This window comes from Equus quagga, chromosome 13 (assembly GCF_021613505.1).
Source record: "Equus quagga isolate Etosha38 chromosome 13, UCLA_HA_Equagga_1.0, whole genome shotgun sequence".
NCBI lineage: Eukaryota > Metazoa > Chordata > Mammalia > Perissodactyla > Equidae > Equus > Equus quagga.
The window spans coordinates 83,030,498-83,056,965 of record NC_060279.1 but is presented as its reverse complement, the minus strand read 5'-3'; the positions used below and the strand labels follow the sequence as shown (position 1 = coordinate 83,056,965).

Genomic DNA, 26,468 nt, shown 5'->3' with positions numbered 1-26,468 from the left:
GTTCTGATGTTGAGGGGAAAAGAAATAAACTATTATTTCAGAGTGTCTACTTCTCACTGGGAATAATGAATTATTCTTTTCAACATTTCTATTGAGAGTGTGTTATTCATGCACACACACACACACACACACACTCACTCACTCACATTTTGAAAGAGTAGTTCTATGCTACTGCCTCTACCAGGAAGAACAGGCAGTAGAACAAAGGAAGAAGTAGGCAGCCAAAGAATGAAGGAGGCTCATGTCCAGTAAGTGCGTGTATACCTCTGAAGTTCTCTGTAGTTGGAGGATAGAAAAACATGAATAGAGGTCCCTTTCACTTGTTGACCTACTCCACTCATGGCTGGTTTCATGCCTCAGTGGCCAGGCTCCAGGAAGAACTGACTGTAGCCTCCTCTGCTGCCTCTAGCTCACCATAAGAAGCCACGAATGGTGTGCGTATTACAAAGGCACTGGTATCGCTCCCTTAGTGGGCTCTGTGGATTTGGACTTTCCTGCCTGGATAGTGTCTCTCTGTCAAGAACTGTGAAAGATCTGGGATTTCACTCTACATATCAACTAGCCTGTTATGCGGATGCTGGTAGAAGACTAGAGAATTCTGAGTCAGCGAGAAAGGACTTGATTACTTGTGGTTTAAGTAGTAGTCAACACTTCATGCTATTTTACATCACTTCTTCATGTCCTCCAAGTTCCGTAGGGGTGACCCAGAGGACCTATGGTGGATGCCATCAATAGAGTTAGTTGTGTTATAAGAGAGGAACACTGAGTTTGGAGGATTTACTGCCTTTATAGTCAGTGGAAGCAAGTGTGCTCTTTCTCTGTGTAGGAGACGTCTTTTCATGCTGCAAGGTTTCTCACTGCCAACACAAGCCTAAAGGTTGTCCTTGGGAAAGGGTCATCTGGTTTGCAGTCCTGGCATTCCCATGAAGAAGCTGCATGGACACTCAGGACCCGGTGATGATTGCTTCTCCCAACACCCTCCCTTCCCTCTCCAGTGCTCTCTAGTGTGGTCCCATTTGGCAAAAGGGGAAAATTGAAGCACATAGAGTGACAGACTAGCCCAAGACCACCACTTGACACTGGTACAGGCAAGATTGAAACCAGTTCATCTGATGTGATGCCCCCTTGCAGCATATCATTGCTGCATATTGCAAGGAAAAGACTAGATATTAAGTCTTCAGCTGGCTGTTGTTCCCTTCTGTCCTGGCCTGGCTGACTCTACACTATCCCCTATGACAGAGGTGTCATACTTTCCCATTTTGCAGAGAATTTTGAAAATCATAATCATAGGTGGCATGTTTAACTACTGCTGTGTACTAAACTCTCCGAATTACTTTACTTGCATTGTTTCCTTGTCCATAAGTTCGATATTATCTTTATAGGAAAGACTGGTACTTCGCACGGAGAAAGCAGGCAACTATCTCCATGGTTAAGCCTTTGACTCAATCTGCCCTACCCCTCTGTTATGTGAGATCTGTCCGTGGTGCTGAAATCACAGTGAGACTATGGTCTCGATGACGGCTAAGGGAGGCAGGTGATGCTAACTGTCTTGTGCAAAGGTGACCTTAAAGCATATTTATGGAGTAAAGTGAAGTCAAGCTCCATTGTTTTTTAAAGAAGAAGAAAAGGCCCCAACGGGGGCATGATGTGCTTTCAGCCACTCATAAAGCCTGGGTATGTATTTATCCCATCACTCCACAGTCACTTCCCTTATACATATGATAGGTGCTGGGTGCTGCAAGAATAGAGCATTTAGATAATGAGAACATGTGGACATGAATATATGATCTCTGAATTCAAAATGCCTTAAGTCTGTGGTGTGTCTGCAGGTACTCAACTGATTATTGCAATGATCATGTTGTTGTTTCCCCAATGGTGCAGAGCAGTGCCTGTGCATAAAATGTGTTGATTGCTAAATAAATGAGCTTTCCATAGACTCTGATAAAAATCTTAGTCTGCGGATGCACAGATAATAAGAAAAGAAGAAAGAGGACAATATGGGAGAAGGAGAGTGAAAATAGGGAGGGGGACAGAAATTCCAAAAGTGGGAGAACAGTACATTCAGATAGAAGGAGATTCTAGGAGAGAAGTAAATAGGAAGAAATAGAGAAAATCAGAGAGAGAAAGGGAGTGGAGGAATTCTAGTGAGATGCAGGAAGTGACAGAGAGTATCAGAAAGACAAAGAAAGGAAACTGAGGCAGGGATAGGGATGTGGTTGCAGATGATGCACACATAATGTTGTCTGTGCATGTTGTTCACTGTACAACCTCTCACACCTCAGAATCAGACTGGACAGTGCCCCCTCATTCCTAATTCCATGTGGATTTGCATATGGTACCTGATTTCTTTACGGCAATCACTGAAAACACGGCTTCACAAATACATGATGTCTTTGAATGGATTGTAGTGAGACTAATGCTGAAAATGTGAGCCATGGGACTTGGTTGTCTGTGTGGCATCTGACAGCTGTCTGCTTCTCACAAATTCAAACTATGCAGGGTATCTTGGCACAGAGTCTGGGAACCATGGATTATACTCTTCCTGAGTTTCTCTTCTGGCATGAAAGAGATTATACTGAGGATAGGGTTTTGGAATCTTGCTTTTTTCCTTTAACCACACCTAGCAAACCTTTTTTTTGCTATTGGGTCTTCTTCTACAATATAATATTCAATGGATGACTAGTATTGAAATAGTACTTTTAATAATACTTAATTTTGTTGTATGGCTCCATGAATTTTAACGCTTTGCTAGCTTTGTGTGGCCCCCACCACCAGGATCAGGATTCAGGATGTTTCCACCATCCCAGCATACTCCCTCATGCCTCCCTTTTATAATCACAGCCTCCCTCTCCCCTTTTCCCCATCAACCTCCAAAAGGTCCCCTCCTCCCTACAGTTTTGTGTCTTCCAGATGATCTTATAAGTGGATGAATCACATCTCTCAAATAGGATAGAGTGTCAGGAAGGCGAAGCTCTGGTTGCCATGGGAACCTGCAGCAGAAATGCAGAGTCACGCAGAGAAAGGATTCAGGAAATGAGCCAGGAAGATACTCACACAGTGATTTCTTGGGGTTTCCACATTCAGGATGACCTCATCCAGATCCCTCCATCTCTCAATTGAGTGGCCACAGTTTCTTCCATTGTCTCCTGCTCCCTCCACTATCCTTCAGTCCCTTTCAATACTTCCCTCAGCAGCCAACAGAAACCTTCCAGAGTATACGAAGTTATGCACAGTCCTGATTAAAACCCCTAGACACTTCCCTCTTCCCTCAGAATAAACAAAAAGTTCTCTGAAATGCCAGGCCCTGATGAGGTCTTCAAGCCCTTGGTGACTCTGTCTCCCCCTTCATCACTTGGCTCCAGCCACACTGGCCTTTCTCCACCCCTCAAATAGCTGATCTCAGGGCCTTTGCAGGTGTTGCTCCCTCCACTCCACCCCAGGTTTTACATGGGTTATTTCCTGTCTGTATTCAGGGCTCTGATCAAAGGGAACCTCCTCTGGGAAGCCCTCACTGACTGCCATCCCCATAGGCCCTCAAATCACATCCCTGCCTTGTTTCCATCACAATGCTGCCACTGCTTCTCTGTTTTGCTTATTTCATTACCTTCTCTCCCTCCATCGGAATGAAAACTCTGAGGAGCGTGGTACAAAAATGGAGCTAAGTTTCTGGGTTACTGCTGGTGCCATATTTCTTACTGAGAATCAAAAAATTCAAATAGAAAAGATAACAACTATTCCTAATTTCTTATGAAAATTTATTAAACTCTTCTCTTTTGTCGTTACTTTTATGAAGGATATAGGAATCAAGTGACAATGAAGATGAGAGGGTTGGATGTCTGAGGCTAGAATAGTGGGTGTGCAGCAGGTATTGATGGAGGAGGGCCTGAGTGGGGAGCTGGTCCAGTTCCCAGGCAGAGCTAAGAATCTTCTGAGATGAGTCCCCCCAGGACATTAGCATGAGAACAGACAGTGGGGAGTTGATTATCCACACCAGCAAATGTGTCCTCAAGGTGAGGAAGAGAGCATGTAAATTAGACGCGTGCAGGGTACGGCTTGTCCCAGAGAGTAACAGGAAGAAGAACATGAAAAAGTGACTCAAGTGTAGGATGAAGATTGATTCTAGTGATTGGCCCTGGAAAGTGACCTTGGGATGGGGATGAGGTCAGTGGAAAGTGGTTGAATCAATGGGGTGTTGGTCCCAAAGTGATAAAGGGATTTTGGCATCAGAGGAGAAGAAAGAGGGACCTGGAATTTTGGAGGTGATGTTGGCAATGAGATGCTTGAACTGAGGTGATGGAGCGGTGTTGGTTATTGATAAAGAAAATGACAAAGAGAGTGGATGGCTAAGGGCGTTTGGACAAGAGCATTGGAGGAGTGGAGGTCAGGATGTGGATAGCTGGGAGTTGTGGGAAGATCATGGATATTAGCATATCTAATATGCTTGCCTCAGCAGTATTGAGATTTGGGGCTGGACCGTTCTTTGTGTGGGAGAGAGGGCTGTTCTGTGGATGTAGCATGTTGAGAACTTTGCTCTTTTTTACCCAAATGAGCCAGTAGCACCTCCTCCAGTTGTGACAGCCAAAAAAGTCTCCAGACTTTGCTAGATGTCCCCAGGGGGCATCATTGCCCCTGGTTTATAAATATTGATCTACATGTATCTTAAGATCATTTGGAATGTAGAGAGAGGTGGTGTTGGTGAGCTGACCATCCACGCCCACAGGGGTAAATCAAGGAATCAGCGTGGTTCCTGAGGATGTCTGTTCCAACTCAGATTTTATTGTCTGTGTTCTGCTGATAGAACATCTGGGCATTGCTGACCCTGGAGGACTTCTCCTCTCAGGGCAAGTCATCTCCTCGCGAGAGTAAACTACTCACCTGAGAGTGTGCCTTCTTATGCCAACAGTCCAACCCAGATCCCTCACCCCTACCTACCTCCTTTAAGGGGCTCCCACACTCAGGGGTACAATCCACTTGTCCTACTCACCCCAGGGCCATGCACCTGACCCCTAGGCACAGCGTCTATGCTCCTGAACACAGTGAATTATTCAAATCAGCCAATCCCAGCCTGCTTACCCTGTCTTGCCCCGTCCCTGGTGTGGAAACCACAATAGAGGCCCTTGACCACACTCCTCACCTCCCTCTGCTTCCTGACTGACCCTGCTGCTCCCTGTCAGGCCCCTGAGCCATGACGTGTGCCCTCCTTAGGGCCTGTGAGTGACAAACTGTCTGTTCAATGACAGTTGTTTCCTGATCTGTTGGCCTCACATACCTCAGATTCTCTATGAATGCACTATGTTTTAAATCAATGAGGAGGTGACAGTTTCCCTTGAGACATGTGCCAGCACATCTCCCTGTCTAGGAGATTGAGCATCCTTGACTGTAATGCATTGTGTGTCCCTCTGTGTGTGTGTGACTCTGTGTGGTTGTGTTCTTTAGGACTGTGAGTGGTCATGTGTCTGGTATTGCACACGTGATTGTCCCTGACTCTGTGTGTCCATGTGTGATTCTGTGGGACTGCCCATGGGAATGTCTGTGTCTAATCCCGATGGGTCTGCACCATCTGTGTTTCCAAGTCTTTCTGTGTGAGTATGTCTGTGTTTGATAAGAAAGTGCTGCATGATTGTGTGTCCTGGGTGAGTGTGTTATATGTCGGTTGTGTGTGAGACCGGCCCAAGTGTGAGGGTGACCCTACATGGGGATAAAGCCCTGTGTGTGAGTTAATGACTGGGAGGTGTGCACTGATTATGTGGGTATGTGAGTGTCACTTGAGTGTGGAGGCAAGTGTGTTAGTTTGCTGGGGTTGCCACACAACAGAAATTTATCATCTCACGGTCCTGGAGGCCTGAGGTTTGAGGTCCAGTGTCAGCAGGTTTGGATTCTCCTGAGGCCTCTTTCATTCGTTTGTGGATGGCTGTCTTCTTGCTGTGTCCCCACACAGTCTTTCCTCTGTGTGAAGTCAAGTTTTGTGTCCAAAATTTGCCTTCTTATAAGGACACCAGTCAGATTGGTCTAGGCCCCCCCCCAATGATCTCATTTTAACTTAGTCACCTCTCTAAGAACCAATTTCAGTCACATTCTGAAGCCCAGGGCTTAAGGCTTCAAGATAAAACCTTTGGGAGACCTCAATGCGGCCCATAACAATGTGTTTGCCCGTGGCTATGTGCCTACTTAGGAGACAGTGTGAGAGAGTCATTGACTTCACATGAGTGTGTGTGAAACTGAGAGATTAATGCACTTATGAACCCCATTTTGCGAGCCCCATGAGAACCCAGACACATCTCTTCACGTGTGCATGTGTGTGTGTGCACACGTGTGTGTGTGGTTGAAGGGGCATTTGGAGACTACTCCATGGACAACCAAACTGGAGTCTCAGTCACTTTTCCTGCCCCATATCTATCCTATTAGGACCCTTCCCAAACCCCAAATGCACAAGCCAAAGGGGGAAGAGAGAAGCCAAGTCTGGAATCCTCCATCTTGGAGGTGGCCCAGGACACCTGGCCCCCGATGTTCACAGAGATAGGATGGGGTGCTTGATGAAGGTGACATGGACTCAGGGTGAGACAGTCAGGAGACTCCGCTCTCTGAGCCCAGTGTTCTCACCTGGCAAATGCACACCCTCATAGGACCATGCTGACAGCAGGAGTGCTGGGCGTATCTGTGTCATTTCATTCTGCTCTGAGGCACCAGTCCAGGAGGTGAGCGCATGTGACATCCAGCCTCACTGACTCACCCATCTGTGTCCACGCCAGGGGTGCAGGATCCCACAGGAGCATGGTGCTGACGTATGCACAGTCCTGCAGCCTTTCCAGGCCATGTGAGCAATGACTGGAATTTGGTGAAAACCTTTTATTAAACACAACCAAAAAAACCCACAAATAAATACCAATTTTAAACATATTCATTTTTTTTCTTCTAGTTTGAGGCAATGACTATGAGATTGTCCAGTGCCTTTTGCCATCCGTAGATGGCGCTCTTGAATCAAGGAAAACCAAGGAAGCATTTCTTTAAAAAATGATTTTAGCTTCTGTATTTTCAATTTTACTAAAATACACAACATAAACATTTACCATTTTAAGCATTTTTAACTAATATCCATCTATCAGAATACGCACGCTTTTTACTATTTATTTTTGAAGTGTGGTAAAAGATTCAGAACATAGAATTTACCATTTTAACCATTTTTTAAAGTATACAGTTCAGTGGCATTAAGTACATTCGCATTGTTTTGCAGCAAACATGGCTGTCCATCTCTAGAACTTTTCAATCATACCACCTGACGCTATATATTCATTAAATAAAAAGTCCCCATTCCTCTGCTTTCAGCCCTGGCACTCTTTGTCCTTGAAGACAGACTTATTTCACCTGGCATTGTGTTCTGAAGGTTCATCCCCGTTGCAGCATGCATCAGGATGCACTTCCTTTTTAAGGCTGAATGATATTCCACTGCATCTATAGAGCACGTTGTGCTCATCCACTTGTTGTTGACGGGCACTTGGTTGCTTCCTTCTTTGGCCCCTGTGATTAGTGCTGCTAAAAGCGTAGGGGAACAGCTATCTCTTCTGGACCCTACTTTCAGTTCTTTGGGTGTGTATTCAGAAGTCGAATTACTGGATCACATGGTAGTTCTAGTTTTAATTCTGTGAGGAAATGCTATTCTGTTTTCCACAGAGCTGCACCACCAACAGCACACAAGCGTTCCTGTTTCTTCACTTCACCAAATCTTCCCCAACACTCATTATTTTCTTTCTTTCTTTTTTTCATGGTAGCCATCTCAATGGGTGTGAGGTCATATTTCATTGTGGATTTGATTTGCATTTTTTCAAATGATTAGTGATATTGAGCATCTTTTCACCTGCTTACGGGCCATTAGTTTGATGTTTTTAAAGGGATTAGATTCTTTTGGTCAGGTTAGCATCACTGCCCGTCCTGCCCAGGTGTGTCTGTGAAACCACCTTGGAAACATCAAGCAAGAAGTCTACACTTAGGGAAGCGGAGGGAGTGGGAGACAGGCGTGAAGAAGACAAGAGGTGTCATGACCTGGATATTGCAGTCTGAGCAAATGACTCACATAATTCCCATTACAGGGGTGAATCAGGCAGACTGGAGCAGGCAAAGCTCTCAGAGCTGGAAGGAGAGAAGAAGCAACCCTGGTGAAGGAGATCGGGAGGGAAAGTGTTGTTGGCAGAGTAACAGCCCCAAAGATGTCCGCAGCCTCATCTCCAGACCTGGGAATGTGTTACCTTACATGGCAAAGGGACTTTGCAAGTGTAATTAAGGTTGTGGGCCTTGAGGTGGGGAGATCATCTTGGACCATCCTAGTGGGTCCATCTATCCACTTAAATCCTTAAAAGCAGAGGCTCTTTCTGAGCTGCAGTCAGAGCGAGATGTGAGGATGGAAGAAAAGCATGAAGAGATGCAACACTGCTGGGTTCAAGTTGGAGGAAGGAGACCTTGAGTGGAGGAATGGGGCAGCCTTGGAAGATGGAAAAGTCAAAGAAATGGACTCTTCCCTAGGACCTCCTGGAGGACTGCATCCCTGCTGCCACAGTGAACTTAACCAAGATCATGTCACACTTGTGACTCGCAGGACTATAAAATAATAAATTTCTCTCACATAAAGCCACAAAGTTTGTGATTTTTTTTACAGCTGTGTTTTAAAGCCTTTATTACCAATACAAGTTTTTTTTCTCTGTATTAGTGGTTCATCGCTATTGATCACTTTTATTAGATTTTTTTTCCCCTCCTACTTCCAAATTCATCCCTGGAGGCTTAAAAATATACTAGATATTAATCCTTTACTTGCCATATTTGTTGCAAATCCTTTCTCCCAGATTTTCATGTGTCTTCATACTGTTTACTCCAAGTCTTGTCATTCATATGTTTTCTCATGCTTTTAGTAAACATTTTCTCTATGGCTTTTGGATTTTGCAAAAATCAAAGAAAAATATCTTCTCTAAGGAAAACTCCCTTATGCCAAGGTTATAAACATCAGCATATGTTTCTGATGAAAATTATTTTCTTTTTGGTGAGGAAGATTACCCCTAGCTAACATCTATGCCAATCTTCCTTTATTTTATATGTGGGACACTGCCACAGCATGGCTCGATGAGCGGTGTGTAGGTTTGCACCCGGTACCTGAACCTGTGAATCTCGGCCTGCCAAAGTGGAGCACACGAACTTAATCACCACACCACCGGACTGGCCCCCAAAATCATTTTTTTATTTTTAAAAATGAGATAGTCATACCATCTAGAATTTAATTTTGTAAAGAGTATACCATAAAACCCTAGATTTATTTCCTTCTAAATGGATAGTCTCTTGTTCCTATGGAAGAGGGAATTCTTTTACAGCGGGACTGGAACACTCTATGCTTCTCTGAGGATGCCTATTTATCTGGCCTTGACACTTCGCCAAGATAAGTGTGGCAAGATTTCTGATGTGCTTACTCTAGGATTTCTCTGTCCATTTCAAAGGTAAGAAGTGTGATGCTCAGAAAGGCCCCATAACTAACAGACGTTGTAACTGAGATGGCATCCACACATCCAGACTGTGAGTTTCCACCTGCAGTCACCTGCACACTCACAGCAGCACAGGTTCTGGTAGGAGGGAGGAATCCACTCTTCTTCCCCTGCCCTGGCTCCACTCTTTCCCATTGTACTGTCAGGAGACTGTGGGCTACTGAAAGGGAAGAGACAGAGAGAGGGAGAGAGACAGGATGTCTTCATTCTCAGGGATACTGTTTGAGCAAGTGCTCGGATCCAAGACTTTGTACATGGGCCTCCCTGGGACTTTTCTCTTCTATCCCAAGTTCAACAGCATCCCAAATCCTGCTTCTGTGTGGCTTCTTTTTTACCAAGAAACAAGTACACATTTTATTGTTGAGAAACATTTTCTTAAATAATAGTGTTCACTTCATTCCTTACCGAAACAGCTCTGAGTGACACTTTCCTTGCCAGTCTGCATCTGTAGTGCCTATGTTGTGGCTATGTTCAATACAACAAGAGATATCTTTGGCATTTTCTTCCCGTAGCTTCATAACTTGTGGCACATCTTATACAAAAAAATGTAGATTTACAGAAAAATATGCATATAAATCACTTATTAATTCCAAAACGTAGTAAATAACATAGCAGAAGCTTTATCAAACCCATTTCATGCACAGCCGGACAGATCTGTTGTGCATAATCTCTAATGTGTCTGCAGCATTTTATAAATTAGTGCTTTGACGTGAAAAAGGAGGTTTAAAAAAAGCCCCTCTCATAATGTTGATGACTCTAATTTGTCTATCATTGCTTTTCAGAGTCCCTTGAATTTATACTCATAACACACATATGACCATTCTTATAAAAGCAGTTATTTTAAGGGAAAAGTTGCACTGCAATCATGATATAAGTGACACTCAAAATTTGATGTTATCAAGAGTTGAGGAGAGAACTAACTTTCCCTTTATAAACACAAGTCTAAAACAGGAGCTTCATGCACATCCGTGTAGAAACATCAAAGTCGAACCACAGGACGGGCTTCACTGTGGGAAATGGTATGGTCACCACTGGGAGGTGTCTCTTGGATCTAGGGTGGCCTCTCGTCTCCCAGTGCAACTGCTCCGAGTCTCCTGGAGATTCCAGCCCGTGTCTTTGTTATGTCTTTTCTAGGAGACTTTACAACTATTTCTGGTGCAGCATTTGGGCGGGCTCTGGGGTGGGCAGGAGGCCTTAACTTTGCGGAGGCTGCTCCTCTTGTGAGTGGAGCTGGTGGTGAGGGAGTAGGATTGGCCGTGCATCATCCTGGTGTTCGGGCCATTGGCCATCGAGAATGATTTGAGGTGGCTTCTTAAGGCGATAGGGAGCGGTAGCTTGTCCACCAGGTGCACAGGCGTGCAAGACACCACCGCTCGGCAGCACAGGTCCTGCGGGCTCAGTACCTTGCTGGGCCACTAGAGCCGGTCCATCCCATGCCGCAGCAGCACGACCCTAGCCAGCTCCGTGAATGACTTGGTGACGTTGAAATTGCAGAGGGCTGACTTCAAAGAAGGTCACGCCCAGGCGCTCCACGTAGGCCTGGGCCTGCTCTGTGGGGAGCTGCCGCTTAAAAGCCAGATGCAGGCGGATCAAGGATTTTAGGGACACTGGGGGCGGACTCATCGATCTCCTTGATCCACCGGTCGATGCCATCAAAGGACCAGCAGTTTGCGATGTCGTAGACGAGGATCACACCCTGTGCACCCCGCGAATAGGAGCGGAATATGGTACAAAATCTTCCCTGCCCAGACGTGTCCCGACCGGGTGGCCGTACCGGGACTCGGCCGCGTCGTCCTGCAGGCTCGCCAGGATCTCGCCCTTGCCCACGTCGCTGTCGCCCACCAGCAGGAACTTGAGCAGGAAGTCGTAGGCGCGCACCGGGCTGCCCAAGGTGCTCATCGTGCCACCGCCGCGCCGGTGCCCATGCCCGGCCAGCGGACGCGCAAAGGGGGCGGCCGGGCACGCGGGACCCGCGGACCCGCTGCCCGCGACCGCCGCCTGTGTGTGTGGTTTCTTCATGGAAGAAATAGAGGGAGTTCCTGGATTAGACTCTGCTGGTAGCTAGGTAGGGGAGAAGTGTGGGAAGAAGGTGTTCTACCTGATAGAGCTTTATCTCTGCATCCATCCATCCATCCATCCTATCCACCCACCCATTCATCAATCTATGCTGGGAGGTTCTCTGCGAATGGATCATGGTCAGAACACAGCAAGGTCTTTGGTCATTCCAGGAGCAGTGGGAGCCTCTGGGTTGGTAAAGGGAAAGGTAGGAGAGCTTGTGTTTACTCAGTGTCCAGGATGGACTCGGCCAGCCTTCTGCCTTGCTGCTCTCCTCTCACTCAACCCCCTAACTCACCTCTCCGCATAGTTGGGGCAATTCTTCCCATTTTTAGATGAAGAGCTGAGACCATGAGCAGTGACTGGACTTGGTGATGGTGACACCAGCTTCCAGAACACAGTGACTCTTCATGTGAGGTAGTTGTCACAATCAGCTCCCTCAGGGGACTCTTTTCCCTAAGGATGTCCAGATTCCTCATTGAGGACAAAAAGACCAGCACTGTCTGTATACCTTTTGTCATCAGTTCCCTTGATATCCCACTGCAGGGTTTCAGGGTTTGTTTGTTGATTTATCCACATAGCTGCTGTCTATATCCTTGGCTCCACTTACAGTTGGAATAATTTTGATTTCAGGCACATTAACTTCTTTATTACTTGTCCCTATACCTAGAACAGACTCCTAGGAAACAGGTAGTAAACATTTGTCAAAGTAATGAATGAATGAATGAATGAATGAATGAATGGCAGGGCTCGCTATTTTTCTTCTAGATTTCCTTTATATCTCCACTTTGTTCTTAACACGATTTTAAATATCTAGCCTTACCCAGTGCTAGGAGATTTCACTTCTTGATAATTATCTTAAGGAAATAATCTTACAAGTGTGCTAAGGTGTGCAAAATAATGCTTAAGAAATTATTGTTTACAGTAATCAAAAAATGGGAAGAATCTAACTGTTCAAAATGAGGGATTAATTACATGAACAATGACACATATACTAATGCTTTGGAAAATGTCATAACTTGAAAGAAACAAATCTGATTTATTTCTATGGACTATGTCAGTGCTATCTTGATAAGAGAAAAAGCAGCTAGAAAATAGAATGATGTACATATTTCTGTTTTGCTTCTTATATGCGTGTATGCATGGGTGTATGTTCACAGAAAAATATTGCAAATGAGTTATACTAAAAAGTAACAGTGGCTAAATCTGGTAGTGGACCAATGGGTTTTATTTTATTTCTTTGTCTTTGCATTAATTTCTATGTCTGAAAATTTTGAATGTAATTAATTGAACATTGAAGACGTTACTGACATAAGTAGTTGCCTTAATTTATACCTACAATGAGCTACAGTCTGTGCTTAGTACTTAAACATAATTGCATGTAATCCTCCCAGCATTCCTGGGAGGGAGATTCTTTCTTTCCACTTTACAGATGAGCTCAGGATCCTCAGTGGGTTTTCCAAGTTTGAACAGCTACTGAGACACAGAACTAGGATTTAAACCTGGACAAAAGTCACACTTGAGGTCTTACACAATGCTATCTCCATTCCGATGGTATTAACACAAATCTATACATGTGACAGAAGTCATGGAACTGTAGACCAAAAAATCCAACATTATTATACATATCAGTTTTAAAATCAAAAATTAAGTCATTCAGGATAAAAAAGATGTGTGGTGTGTGTATATATATATATATATTATACACAGACAATGGAATACTACTCAGCCATAAAAAAGACAAAATCATCCCATTTGCAACAACATGGATGGAACTTGAGGGTATTATGTTAAGTGAGGTAAGCCAGACAGAGAAAGACAGACACCATATGATTTCACTCATATGCAGAGGATAAAGGAACACATGGACAATGAGATCAGATTAGTGGTTTCCAGAGAGGAAAGGGGTTGGGGGTGGTCATAATGGGTAAAGGAGCACATATATATTGTGACTGACAAATAATAATGTATAACTGAAATTTCACAACGTTAAAAACTATTGTGACATTAATAAAAAAGTTAAGCTATTCATCTGAAGGATTAATAAATGAAGGAAGGAGCCATCTGCATATCCCACACTTTAGTGGGAAGATAGAAGACTATTTTGAGATCATTACTCATAAACTCAAATATAAATGGGGACCAGCTGGATATATCAACGTGTGAAGCAGGACAGGAGAAAAAGTTGACAGCTTCAATGAGACATCAAGTGACTGACAGAAGTCTTCAGTGTCCCAGACACTGTAGTAAATAAGCTGGAGAGAATCCTCATCTGAAGAAGGCAGGTCACATTCCAATCTCTAGATGATTCTAAATGTTTTCATTCCTAATAAGTGAGCCAATTAAGCACAAATGTGAACCAAACTTACATAAACATACTAGTGTTGCTTTCCCAATTTTCCTTTAGGCTGTCAATTCTATGAGGACAGATCCTGTTTCCCTTGTTCTCCACTGTAATTCCATTGCTTGGGATAGAGTCTTGACCTAGTTAGTAGCTGCTCAAAAATGTTCGTTGAGTGAGTGAGTGATTACATTATAGAAAGGATGAATGAATCCAATGGATTCATTCTGAATGACTCAACTATAAATGAATGAGTGAAAAAAGCAATTAACCAATTTTAAAAGAATCAAGGAATGAATGACTGAACCCATCCAACAATCCATCAATCCACAAATCAGTGGATGATTAATTGAATGAGTCAATGAGTGCTGCTGAATGGTAGAATCTATTAAGCAACATTCCCAGCATGGGACACAGCAATGGAGGGTAAATGGGTAAGAATCCAGATAGCAGTTCCCAACACATTAATGTTGGTGCTTGAAAGACTCAAACATTATTTATATGAAGTTGCCAGTCTCTGAACACCCCCTGAAGATGATCCATATTTTTCTAAGCGGCTAGAGTTTCAGCAGGAGCATGGACAGCCAGAACAGCACAGAGGAGGTCTACTTCCTTCTGGTTGGGCTCTTCCAGTACCCACGGGCTCAGACCATCTTCTTCTGCCTGTTCCTCACATCCTCTGTCATCACCCTTTTAGGGAAAAGCCTCATCCTGCTCCTGCTCTACTATAATCCCCGGCTCCACACGCCCGTGTGCTTCTTCCTCAGCAACCTGTCTTCCTGGACACGTGCTGCACCACATCCAGTGTGCCCAAGATGCTCATCAACTGTTTAGTGACTATTCCTATCATCTCACGAGGACAGTGTTCAGCCTAGATGGCTGTGGGACTTTATCTGAGAGTTGTGGAGTGTCTTCTGTTGGCCACCAAGGCCTATGATCACTGTGTGGCCACTGTTGACCCCCTGCACTACTCTCTGTGCATGGGGCCCTAACTTTGTGGCCTGTTGGCTGGGACCTCATGGACTGCAGCCTTCCTTCTGACTGTGGTTCCCATGCTGACTATGCCCTTGGAGTTCTGTGGTCACCAGGTCATCAATCACTTCTCATGTGAGCTCCTGGCTCTGCTCAAGCTTGCCTGCTCTGACCTGAAGTTCTACGAGTTGTTCATGGTGGGCACCAGTGCCCTGACCCTGCTGGCTCCTTTTGCTTTCATTGTGGGTTCCTATGGAAGGGTCCTGGTGGCTGTGCTGCAGATGTGGCCCATGGAGGGCTGTGGCAAGGCCTTTTCTACATGTGGATCACATCTCACAGTGGTGGCCCTCTTCTACAGCATGGCCACCTTCATGTATATGATGCCTCAGAATAAGACCATCCATGACTGAGACAAGATCATCTCCATCTCCTATGACATCCTCACCCTCGTGATGAACCCCTCATCTACAGCCTGCAGAACAAAGACATGAAAGGGACCTTCAGGAGCCACTTGGGGAAAAAGATTAACCTCTAAGATGTGCTGCTGAGGGAAAAAGAAATAAATTAATATTCTGGATTGCCTAGTTCAGGCTGTGAACTGTGTGTTATTTCTTTGCAACAGTTCTATGGAGGATAGACACACTTACACATTTATACACACTTACACAGAAACACACAAAAACTCATATTTTAAAAAGTGGTTCTGGGGCCAGCCCAGTGGCGTAGTGGTTAAGTTCACACATTCCGCTTTCGCGGCCCGGGGTCCACCGGTTCAGATCCCCGGTGTGGACATGGCACCACTCATCAAGCCATGCTGTGGCAGGTGTCTCACATATAAAGTAGAGGAAGACAGGCATGGATGTTAGCTCAGGTCCAGTCTTCCTCAGCAAAAAAAGAGGAAAATTGGCAGCAGATGTTAGCTCAGGGCTGATCTTCCTTAAAAAATGTGGTTCTATACTATTTTCCCTGAGGAAATCAAGCAAGGTCAGTCTGTGTGTGTGTGTGTGTGTGTGTGATGTGGACAAGAAGGAAACTGTTCTAGAAATTCTCAATGACTGAAGGGGAAAAGGGATGACTAGATGGTGCCCTTCACATATTGACTACTCTTACAGCCTGTTTCAGGCCACAGAGGCCAGCCCCCAGTAAGAACTGACTGTAGTCTTATCTGCTGCCTCAGTAGCTCACTCTAGGAAGCCACAAATGGTGTGTGCATTTTAGAAGCATTTGTACTGCTGCAAGAGTGGCACCTGCCAACTTGTGCTTTCCTACCTGGGCAGTGTGTTTCTGTCAGGAGCTATGAAAGATCTCGGATTTCACTCTAGGTATAAATGGTAGAAGATGTTGGTAGAAGACAAGAGACTACTGGGTCAGAGACAAAGGACTTTAGTACTCCAGCTAAAGAAGTAGCTAGTGCTTCATGTTTGTTTGTGTCAGTTATCCATGCTGTCTAAGTCCCACAGGGACAATCGCAAAGAGCTTTTGATGGATAACGACGTGTGCAGTGGGTTGCATTACAGGAGAGGAACACTGAGTTTGGAGGATTTACTCTTTGTAGTCAGTGGAAGCAAGTGTGCTCTTTCTCCTTGTAGGAGACGTACTTTCATGCTGCAAGGTTTCTCACCGCCAATGCAAGCCTGAGAATTGTCTTTGGGAAAGAGTAGTCAGGTTTGTAGTCCTGGCATTCTCTTCAAGAAGCTGCATGGATACTCAGGACCCAGTGATGATTGCTTCTCCCAACACCCTCCCTTCCCTCTCCAGTGCTCTCTAGTGTGGTCCCATTTGGCAAAAGGGGAAAATTGAAGCACAAAGAGTGACAGACTAGCCCAAGACCCGCCACTTGACACTGGTACAGGCAAGATTGAAACCAGTTCATCTGATGTGATGCCCCCTTGCAGCATATCATTGCTGCATATTGCAAGGAAAAGACTAGATATTAAGTCTTCAGCTGGCTGTGGTTCCCTTCTGACCTGGCCTGGCTGACTCTACACTATCCCCTATGACAGAGGTGTCATACTTTCCCATTTTGCAGAGAATTTTGAAAATCATTATCATAGGTGGCATGTTTAACTACTGCTGTGTACTAAACTCTCCAAATTACTTTACTTGCATTGTTTCCTTGTCCATAAGTTCGATATTATCTTTATAGGAAAGACTGGTACTTCGCACGGAGAAAGCAGGCAGGCAACTATCTCCATGGTTAAGCCTTTGACTCAATCTGCCCTACCCCTCTGTTATGTGAGATCTGTCCGTGGTGCTGAAATCACAGTGAGACTATGGTCTCGATGACGGCTAAGGGAGGCAGGTGATGCTAACTGTCTTGTGCAAAGGTGACCTTAAAGCATATTTATGGAATAAAGTAAGGTCAAGCTCCATAGTTTTTTAAAGAAGAACCGGGGTCATGACATGCCTTCAGCCACACATATAGTCTTGGTATGGATTTATCCCATCACTCCACAGTCACATAGCATACACATGTGAAGGACCCATGCTGGGTGCTGAGGCCGTAGAGTAGAGATAAAGTATCTGTGATTCCTGAATTCAAAGTACCTACAGTCCATGATGTGTCTTTGGGTCTATGGTGTGTGTAGGTACTACGCTGATTACAAAATTCACATGCTTGTTTCCTTAATTTTAGAGCAGTGCCTATATATAAAATTGTATTGATTGTTAAAAAATTGAGTTTCATGACCCTGAAAAAAATCATACTATTTTTAAGGACAGATGACAAAAAAGAGGAAAAGGGACAATATGGGAGAAGGAGAGTGACAATATGGTGGGAGAGAAAGTGAAAGAGTGGGAGAAAAGCACCTTCAGATAGAAAGAAATCCTAGGAGAGAAATAGAGAAGTAAATAGAGAAAGTCAGAGAGAGACAGAGAGTAGAAGAAACCAGAGATGCAGATACTGACCAGGTGAGTCAGAGAGACAAAGAGAAATGAAACAGAGTGAGGGACAGAAAGGTGGTGACAGGGAGACAAATAGAGATATTTGCAAAGACTACAGCAGAGAAAGACTAAGGAAAAAAGGCAGAGATATAAAGAATGATGAGAAACTGAAAAGGGAGGCAGAGAGAGAACTTCAGAGAAATGGATGGGGAGATATTTAAAAAGATCTATGAAAAAGGAAAAGACAGGAAGAGAAGGAAAGAGGGAGGAAAATACAAAAGACAAAGAAATAAGCAAGGTTTCCTCCCAGACTGCCTTCAATTCTTGCATCCAGAGAGGGTAGGCAGAGGTCCCAGAAGAACCCAAGAGAGTCTGTGCTCTTGTGCCAAGGCCTCCCCACCAAAACCTCATTAGTGATGGCCAATTAGGGTTCCTTGTGGGAGCTGAGGGTGGTGCCCAGAGCCCTGGCCTGGGGTGCATGTTCAAAATGGGGAGACTGATAGTTACCTCCTTCAGTCCTTCGTGACAAGGTTCTCCAAGGAACCAGTTAGAACACTTTAACTCTTCCTGTGATGAGGCCAATTGGACTTCTTGCCACCGTCTCAGCTTCTTAGTCCCAGCACCATGAATCCCAGACAGAGTGACCACTGCTAGTCTTGGGCAACCATCTGACTGCCCTGCTATGGGGATGTGGAGCTTTGAAGCTGCCTCATGGTGAAGAAGGAATTAGGAGATTTCTGTATGGAGGTGAGTCTGTGGCAGGTCATGGATTCCTGGGGAGACTCACATGCAGGCATTTTTGTGCTTCAGAGATCCCAACGTGCAAAATCACTTATGAGTGAGTGTGTTTATGAGGGTGATTTTTCTCCTCAAAGACTGTCGTGACCCGAATGGCACACACTAGCTCTGCATGCACCTCTCCCATATGGCCTCACCTGCACCCATGACTTCAGTTGTTTTTTAAGTGCTGAGGGCATTTGATCATCCCAAATCTCCATCTCTAGCCATCATCCCTCTCCTGAGCCCCAGAGTCATGTATACAATTGCCTATTGTAGACACTATTTTTTGCCCTTCCCCAAAGCCCTAAAAAACAACAATTTCAAGAGACCAAGTTGCCTTCCAAAATGTGGGAGTATTTGGAGAGCAAGGATTCTTAACATTCATTACATTCATCAAATTATGAACACAGCTGCACATGCATAAGACCCCTGTTCACTCAGAGACTAGAACCCACAACTTTTCTCTGATTACCTCAGGTTTTGCAAATCAGAATTGTGCCCTCTGTCGTGCTCCATGTCTTCTAGCTCCTACATGATCTGCCCCGTGCTGGCCTCTCCATCCTCACCCATATTATCTTTCCTTTTACTCACAACACTCTGGCCACTGACCTTCTGTCTGTTAAACCAACCAAGCTACTCCTGCCTCAGGACATTTTCACTTGCTGCTCCTCCACCTTGAATGTTCTTTCTCCAGATCTTCACTTTGTGGATCCTCCTCGTCTTCAGGATATCCACATATCTAACATATGACTCAAGTGTTACATTCACTGGCCTCTGCTTTAAAATAACCCACTTGCTGATCACATTCTATCATATTACACCCTAGTATTTCCTCCATAATGCATAGTCTCTCTATGAAATTACAGGACTGATTAATTGTTAGTTGGTTGGTTATCTCCCTCCTAAGCTGCAATATACATTCCGTGAGAGGAAGGACATCATCTATGAGTTTCTCTAATGAACCCCAGGGCCCAGCACAGTTCCTAACATTTGTTCAGCGGGTGTTCAATAAATGCTTGAGTGGGTGAACAGCAAGGCATAAAGGTCTCTAGAGACTGATGTATAAGTGGAAGGTGCTGGGGGTGCTGGAAAGATATTCCAAGGGATGAAGGGTCTCGTAAGAGTGTTAAGGAATTTCCACCTTATCCTGGAGGCCAAGGAGACCCATTGAAGATTTTCAAGCAGGGGAGGGACATGATTAATATGTTGCTCAGGAAAATCACTAGTATTGAATCTGGAGATGGGAGACAAGACAGTGGCCACTGCAGCAGACAAGACCAGAGGGGATGCCCTCAATGAGTTGAGGGAAGGATGAGAGAGGATCAGGAAACGGGGGGCTTTCAGCACCATCTGTCTTTATTCTGAGATGAAAACAATTCAGTGTTAATGAGAGTTATAGTCCTAGGAAATTTGAGAACATTTCTTTAAGTCTTTGAAGAGAAAGTCTGCTAAGCATTTTTTAAAAAAGTCTCCCTTGGTCCTTCCTTCACAAGTCTAAATATATTTAATTCTTTCAGTATTTTTCCTATAACATGGTTTCACAAAGCTTTGAACACACTGTTCTCCTCAAGGGCCCTAGAATTGGCTCAGGGACCAATCACCTCCAAATTTATATGCAAAATGTTATGCATGGGATATTTCCTGGGGAAAGATCTGTGTCTTTTCCGCACTCTCAAAAGGAGCCCTGATACAAAAGAGATTAAGAACCAGTGTCCTATAATGGCTGGAGCTTGGTGTACGGGGAGATACCAACAACATCAATAAAAGTAATAGATTATAACAGTAATAATCATAACAACAACAATTATAATAGTTACACTCATAGGGCACATTCCATGTGACAGGCAGTTTTCTTAGGGCTTTATGTGTATAAACATTTTTCAGATAAGTGTTTTTTATTTGTAAAGCAAAAATATTTAGGCAGGGTTTCACCCTTTTTACTCCAACAGAATTTCTGATTTTCAGAGATTTTATTGACTTTTAAGAAAATTGTACTAAGTCATAAGTGTAAAACTCAACATCTCGCGGAATTTATGATATTAATGTTATGTCAAATATGTACAATTTAATGGGAAGCTAAATGACTATGAGACACTTTTTAATTAGAGATCTGGTATGCACAAATTGAAAATTGTCAGAAGTTAATTTGAGACTGTATCCTCCAACATTAGTTTAAAATGAGAATAAAGTTGATATTGTAGCAATCTAAAGAAACAACTTATTATTAGAGATTTTACCACAGATCTGGAAATCTATCTAGGCCACGTTGAAGATAAATTAAATAACTCTAAAATGAAAGGAAGTATGCCAACTTTGCTCATCATTATATCTCCAGCACCTAACACCAAATCTAGCCTGCAAATTATTCACAAAGTATATTTGCTGAATAAAGAAGAAAGCACGCACACACTCTATATAATTATTCTCTTTCTAAAAAGTTGTAGCAAAGACCTCTTGCTGGCTTCTACATTAATTTCAGCAGATCTAGACATACTTCTGTATAGACTCTAAATGCTTCTTTACTTAACAACAATTTCAGCTTTCACGCTACAGAATGCCCAATAGACCAGTCCTAGGTAGGAATTGGAACTCATTACCTATTGAAACAGTAATCAGGTTAGGATTATAATGCTCTTATAACACTCTTTACTTAACCAATATATTCTTCAAATGTTTGTGACTTAGGTATAGTAATTGTCATCACCTTACAAATGAGGAAACTGAGGGTCAGAGAGTCTACACCATTATTCCATGACAAAGGCAGAATCTTCACAGAACCAATCAGTTGCAGAGACCCCCACTCTCAGCCACTGTCCTCCATTCTTTCAACAAATATATACGGGAATTTCCTCATTGAAGGCTCTGGGGTCAGCCCCAGGGATGAGGTCAGCTGGGAACAAGGCCAACAAATTCCCTGTGACTTCTGAAAGATGGGTGCCCTCTATAGACTTCCTAGGAGTGGTCTTCTCCTGGTGGAGGACCAGGCCAGATTTCTCATGTGTTCACTGCCTGCCCTGTGCTTGTCTGTTCCAGGCCCTGTGCTTAGAGAGGAGGAGTGGAGACCAGAGTCATAAGCCCAGCTCTCCCCAGAATGGACTGACAGCAGCCACTGGTACAAAGCAGGAGAAGGAAGGAAAAGGAGGAGGGAGAAGCCAGGGAAAAAGTTGGGAAGGATGTTGAGAGATGAAGGAGAGAGGAAAGCAGGAAGATGAAGGGAAGAATGATGATGCAGAGGAATAGCCTGAGAGGAGGTGAAGAAAGTGACTATCAGAGACAGAGAAATCTGTAGGGAGAGGAGAAAATTGAGAACTGCAAGGAACCACGAGAGTGATAGGGAGGGAAGGAAAGACAAGAGAGCAGAGAGAAAACAGATGTGTGAAAATAAGGGACAGGCAGAGGGAAAGGAAAGAGAAAGACATAGAGACAAATAAAGCTGGAAAGCAGGAAGAAAAAGGAAAAAGAGAAATAGAGACTAAGGAAGGAAGAGAGGGAAGCGGGAGTGAGAGAGGGAAAATGAAAGACCCAACTGGAGGATCCACAGCAGGACACCGCAGAGAAAATAAGACACAGAATAAATAGAAATGGAAGAAAACCATGGAATACAGAAGCAATGAAATAAGGAGAGGAAAGGAGAAATAGAAATGAAAGGATTGTGAGAGATCAAGAGGAAACGGGGGAAGGAGAAGACAACCCCAGAGAGGGGAAGGGAAAGAGGAGTTAGGAAGAGAGAGAGCAAGGAGGTGATGACCATGGCTCTCTCTTGTGTGGGTCATGAGCTCTTAGAGAAAATTGCCCTCATTCCAGCAAAATGGACAAAGGCAACTCACAATTTAATGTTGGGGGTTTGCAGACTCCTGAAGCATGACTGTGGACTCAGGGTAACTGAGCTTGGTCCATGGAGTGGAAAAAGGGGCTTTCAGAATCTGTGCCTGGTCCATGGAGCAAGATGAGAGGAGTGTAGAGAAAGAAATGAAGGGAGAGCATAAGAGGTGAAAAGAAGGTGGCAGAGAAGGTGGGACTGGGCGGTGTGTAAATGACCCCTGGGCTTATGTTTGGGGATGGGGGTCATGACCCACCGGGGGAATGGGTTCCTGTGACCCCCACGTGTACACACACATGCCCTTGCCACAGGATGAGAAGACCAAAAAGAGAGGTGAAGACAGAAATGGAGGGAAACGGATAAGGGAGAAGAGAGGAAATAAAATAGGAGAGAGAGAGAAGTGGAGAGAGAACAGAATGAGGTTTTACTAAATCTCCCAAGTAATTGATCAAGCAATTCCTGTACAAAACATTACAGAAAAGAGAAAAAGATACAATGCCATCTAGTTTATTTCAGGCATGGATAATTTTTGATTGATAACTGGTCAAAAGATTGATAGTTGACGAAACTTTTGTCAGGCACGGATAATTTTGATCTGATAATTGGTCAAAATAGTACAGGAAACACAGTCTAAAAGTATAATCAATATGAAACAAAAGACCCAAATAAACTTGTAATTAAGCAAAACCAGCATTCTAACAAAATATGTATACAACATGAAACAAGTAAGTTTTATTCCAGGAATGTAAAGATGAAATATTCAATATAACTGGAATGGCATAGAGAGAAGATTATTGGTTCCAAATTGAGAATGTTTAGGTTTGAATCACACCCTGAAAGTTTAAATGGCTGTATTAACTTGGGCAAATTAGTTCACCTCTCTATACCTCAGTTTTCTCATTTATAAGATGGCAATAACAGGAAAATAGTAATAACATAGCAATATTAAGAAGAAAACTTACCTCATAGGGTATTTATGAGGATTAAATGTATTAATCCACATAAAAGCTCCTGAATTACTTCCTAGGACATAATTGGTGCTCAAAAACTATTAGATATAACTGTTCGAATGTATATCAGTGTACAGCCATGTGTCACTGAATGACAGGGATACATTCTGAGAAATGCATTGTTAGGCAATTTTATCACTGTGTGAACATCACAGAGTATACTTACACAAACCTAGACAGTATAGCCTGCTACACACCTATGCTCTATGGTACTAATCTTATGGGGCCACCATCGTATATGTGGTCCGTTGTTGACCAAAACGTCGTTATGTGGTGCATGACTCTAATTCACGTTAACAGGATGAAGAATAATGTATGATGATGAAAAGCAATAAATGTCAGAAAAGTATTAGATATAATACAGCATTTACTTATGATCCAAATAAACAAATATCTTAGTAGATTAGAAGAAGGGGTAACTTTCCTTAATCTGATAAAGGATGTAAAGAAAAGACACCAGTAAACATTAGTTGAATCCTTACAAAGGTCAGGAGAAGGCAAGAATCTCTGTTGTCATGGCCACCATTCAACCCTGTCCTCAAGTTCTCAGCCAATGCAAGAAGACAAGAGAAGGAAATGAGACGAATGTGGATTCAAAAGGCAGAGAGAGGAGAAAAGAATAGAGCTGGATGTGATGGTTAAAAGCCTGGCCTCAACAGTCAGGCAAGACTTGGTTTTTGGTTTGTTTTTTCCTCTGGTTGACATTAACAAAAGATGTGTCTCAGCATTTGTTTCCTCATGTGTAAAATGGGAATAATAATAATACCACTTTCCTTGCAAATAAGTGAGTTAGTGCATACACGGTGCTTAGTGGAATGTGTGGCCCACCCACAGTGTTCAAACAATGGCAGCTGCTGGTATTATCATTGTGAAACAGAAAGCAAGATGTGGATACAGAGAAATATGAGGTAAGAGGCAGAGGAAAGAGGGAACCAGGAGCATAAGAAATGACAGGAAGACCAGAGAAGGATGAAGGGTGTGGGAAGACAGATGGAGAAACAAGAGAGAGGAGAGGAATAAAAATACAATATTGTGAATGAGGCACTGTGCTGGGTGTATCCATTCATGCAACCTTCCCAATCCTGTGAGATGGATTTTATGATCATTACTTTATTTATTTTTTATTTTAAAAATTATTTTATTGAGGTCACATTGGTTTATAACATTGTGTAAATTTCAAGTATGCGTTATTATATATCAATTTCTCTGTAGACTGCATTGTGTTCACAGAAAGCCTAGCTTTCATACACCACCATGTACATGTTCCCCTTTACCCCTTTCACCCTCCCCTCATCTCCTTCCCTTCTGGTAACCACTAATCTGTTCTCTGTATCTATCTGTTTGTTTATCTTCCTCATGTGAGTGAAATCATGTGGTATTTGTCTTATTTCACTTAGCATAATATCCTCAAGGTCCATCCATGTTGTTGCAAATGGCACAATTTAATCTTTTTTTATGCCTGAGTAGCATTCCGTTGTATATATATACCACATCTTCCTTATCCATTCATTCATTGATAGACACTTGGCTTGCTTCCAGGTCTTGGCTATTGTGAATAATGCTGGAATGAACACAGTGGTGCATATATCTTTTAGAATTAGTGTTTTCCTATTCTTTGGATAAATACCCAGAAGTGGGATAGCTGGATCATATGGTATTTCTATTTTTAACATTTTGAGAAATGTCCATACTGTTTTCCATAGTGGCTGTACCAGTTTGCATTCCCACCAGCATACACTGATTGCTATCTTAAGAGAGACATAAGTCCTGTTTGGAAAGGTTGGGAGTAACCTGGCTGGCACTGCGCAAAGACAAAGTTGAGACAGAGGAAGGGAGTGAAGAGGAAAAACATATTGCAAAAAGAAAGGGAAAGAGAATGCAGAGTTTGGTAGGACTAGAGAGATAAGAGGGAGGAGGACGGGAGAGAGACAGAGAAGGGAGGAGGGAGGAGGGAGGAAGAGAGGGAGAGAGAGAAGGAGAGAAAAAGAAACAGAGAGACAGAGAGAGGGAGGGAAGGAGGAGGAGGTAAGAAAGCAAAGAGACAAAGGAAAAAGATCAGTGCCAACACCCCCAGCCCCAGAAGTGGCTGCAGTGGAGCCTCACAGCTACCTCTCTCCCTCAGGATGGGCGCGGCCAACTGGAATGAGACAGGGACCTCGGACTTCGTGCTGCTGGGGCTGTGGACCCCGCCACCCCTGCGGCCCTTGCTGTGGGCCGCCCTCCTGGCGGCCTATCTGGCCACAGTACTGGGCAACGGCGCCCTATTGGGGCTGATCGCACTAGACCAGCGGCTGCACCGGCCCATGTACCGCCTGCTCGCCCACCTGGCGCTGCTGGACACCGCGTATGTGAGCACCACACTCCCGCAGGCGCTGGTGCACATGGTGGCACGCCGAGCAACCCTCTCCCCGGCACGCTGCGGGGCCCAGCTTTACGTGGGGATCTCCCTGGGCAGCTGCGAGACCATTCTCCTCGCTGCCATGGCGCTGGACCGCTGCCTGGCCGTGTGCCAGCCCCTGCGCTACTCGGCCATTATGACACCCCCACGCTGTGCAGCCCTGGCCGCCACCGCGTGGGCGCTGGGCTTTCTGTTGTCTGTGCCCAACGCCGCGGCTGCGCTGCGCCTGCCCTTCTGCCCCGGGAGGCCCCCGGTGGACCACTTCTTCTGCGAGCTGCCCGCTGTGCTGAGGACGGCGTGTGCGGACACCACTGCCAATCACATGCTGGTCTATGGCTTGGGCACGCCCATCCTCTTCGTGCCCTTGGCCTTCATCCTTGCCTCCTACGCCTTGATTCTGGTCGCCGTGGGCCAGCTACCTTCCGCCAATAGCCGCTTCAAGGCACTGTCCACCTGCAGCTCTCACCTGGCCGTGGTGGGTCTCTTCTACGGCACGGTGACCGCCATGTACCTGAGCCCCCGGGGATCCAGCGCTCTCCCCGCCAAGCGCCACAAGCTGGTGGCTGTTTTCTATCTTGTCATCACGCCAGTCCTGAACCCGCTCATCTACAGTCTTCGAAACCGCGAGGTGCATGCGGCAGCCCGCTATGCCCTTGCCCGGCTCCGGGGGTCGCGCGCTGCGCTTCGCTGA

At 44.5% G+C, this 26,468-nt stretch overlaps 1 protein-coding gene and 2 pseudogenes across 1 annotated transcript; 2 read left to right on the top strand and 1 right to left on the bottom strand.

Annotated features, from left to right (window-relative positions):
* Positions 1-10,648: 10,648 nt before the first annotated feature.
* LOC124249979 (ras-related protein Rab-40B-like) lies at positions 10,649-11,417 on the bottom strand (annotated as a pseudogene).
* A 3,073-nt stretch (positions 11,418-14,490) lies between these two features.
* LOC124249976 (olfactory receptor 13H1-like) lies at positions 14,491-15,421 on the top strand (annotated as a pseudogene).
* Positions 15,422-25,502: 10,081 nt separating this feature from the next.
* Positions 25,503-26,468, top strand: LOC124250261 (olfactory receptor 2A1/2A42-like). The gene has a single exon (XM_046682086.1). The coding sequence runs from the start codon at positions 25,503-25,505 to the stop codon at positions 26,466-26,468; it is 966 nt and encodes a 321-aa protein (XP_046538042.1).

Bases quoted from the DNA above. Each gene is read 5' to 3' on its own strand.
- LOC124250261 (XM_046682086.1), top strand. From the start codon at position 25,503: ATGGGCGCGGCCAACTGGAATGAGACAGGGACCTCGGACTTCGTGCTG.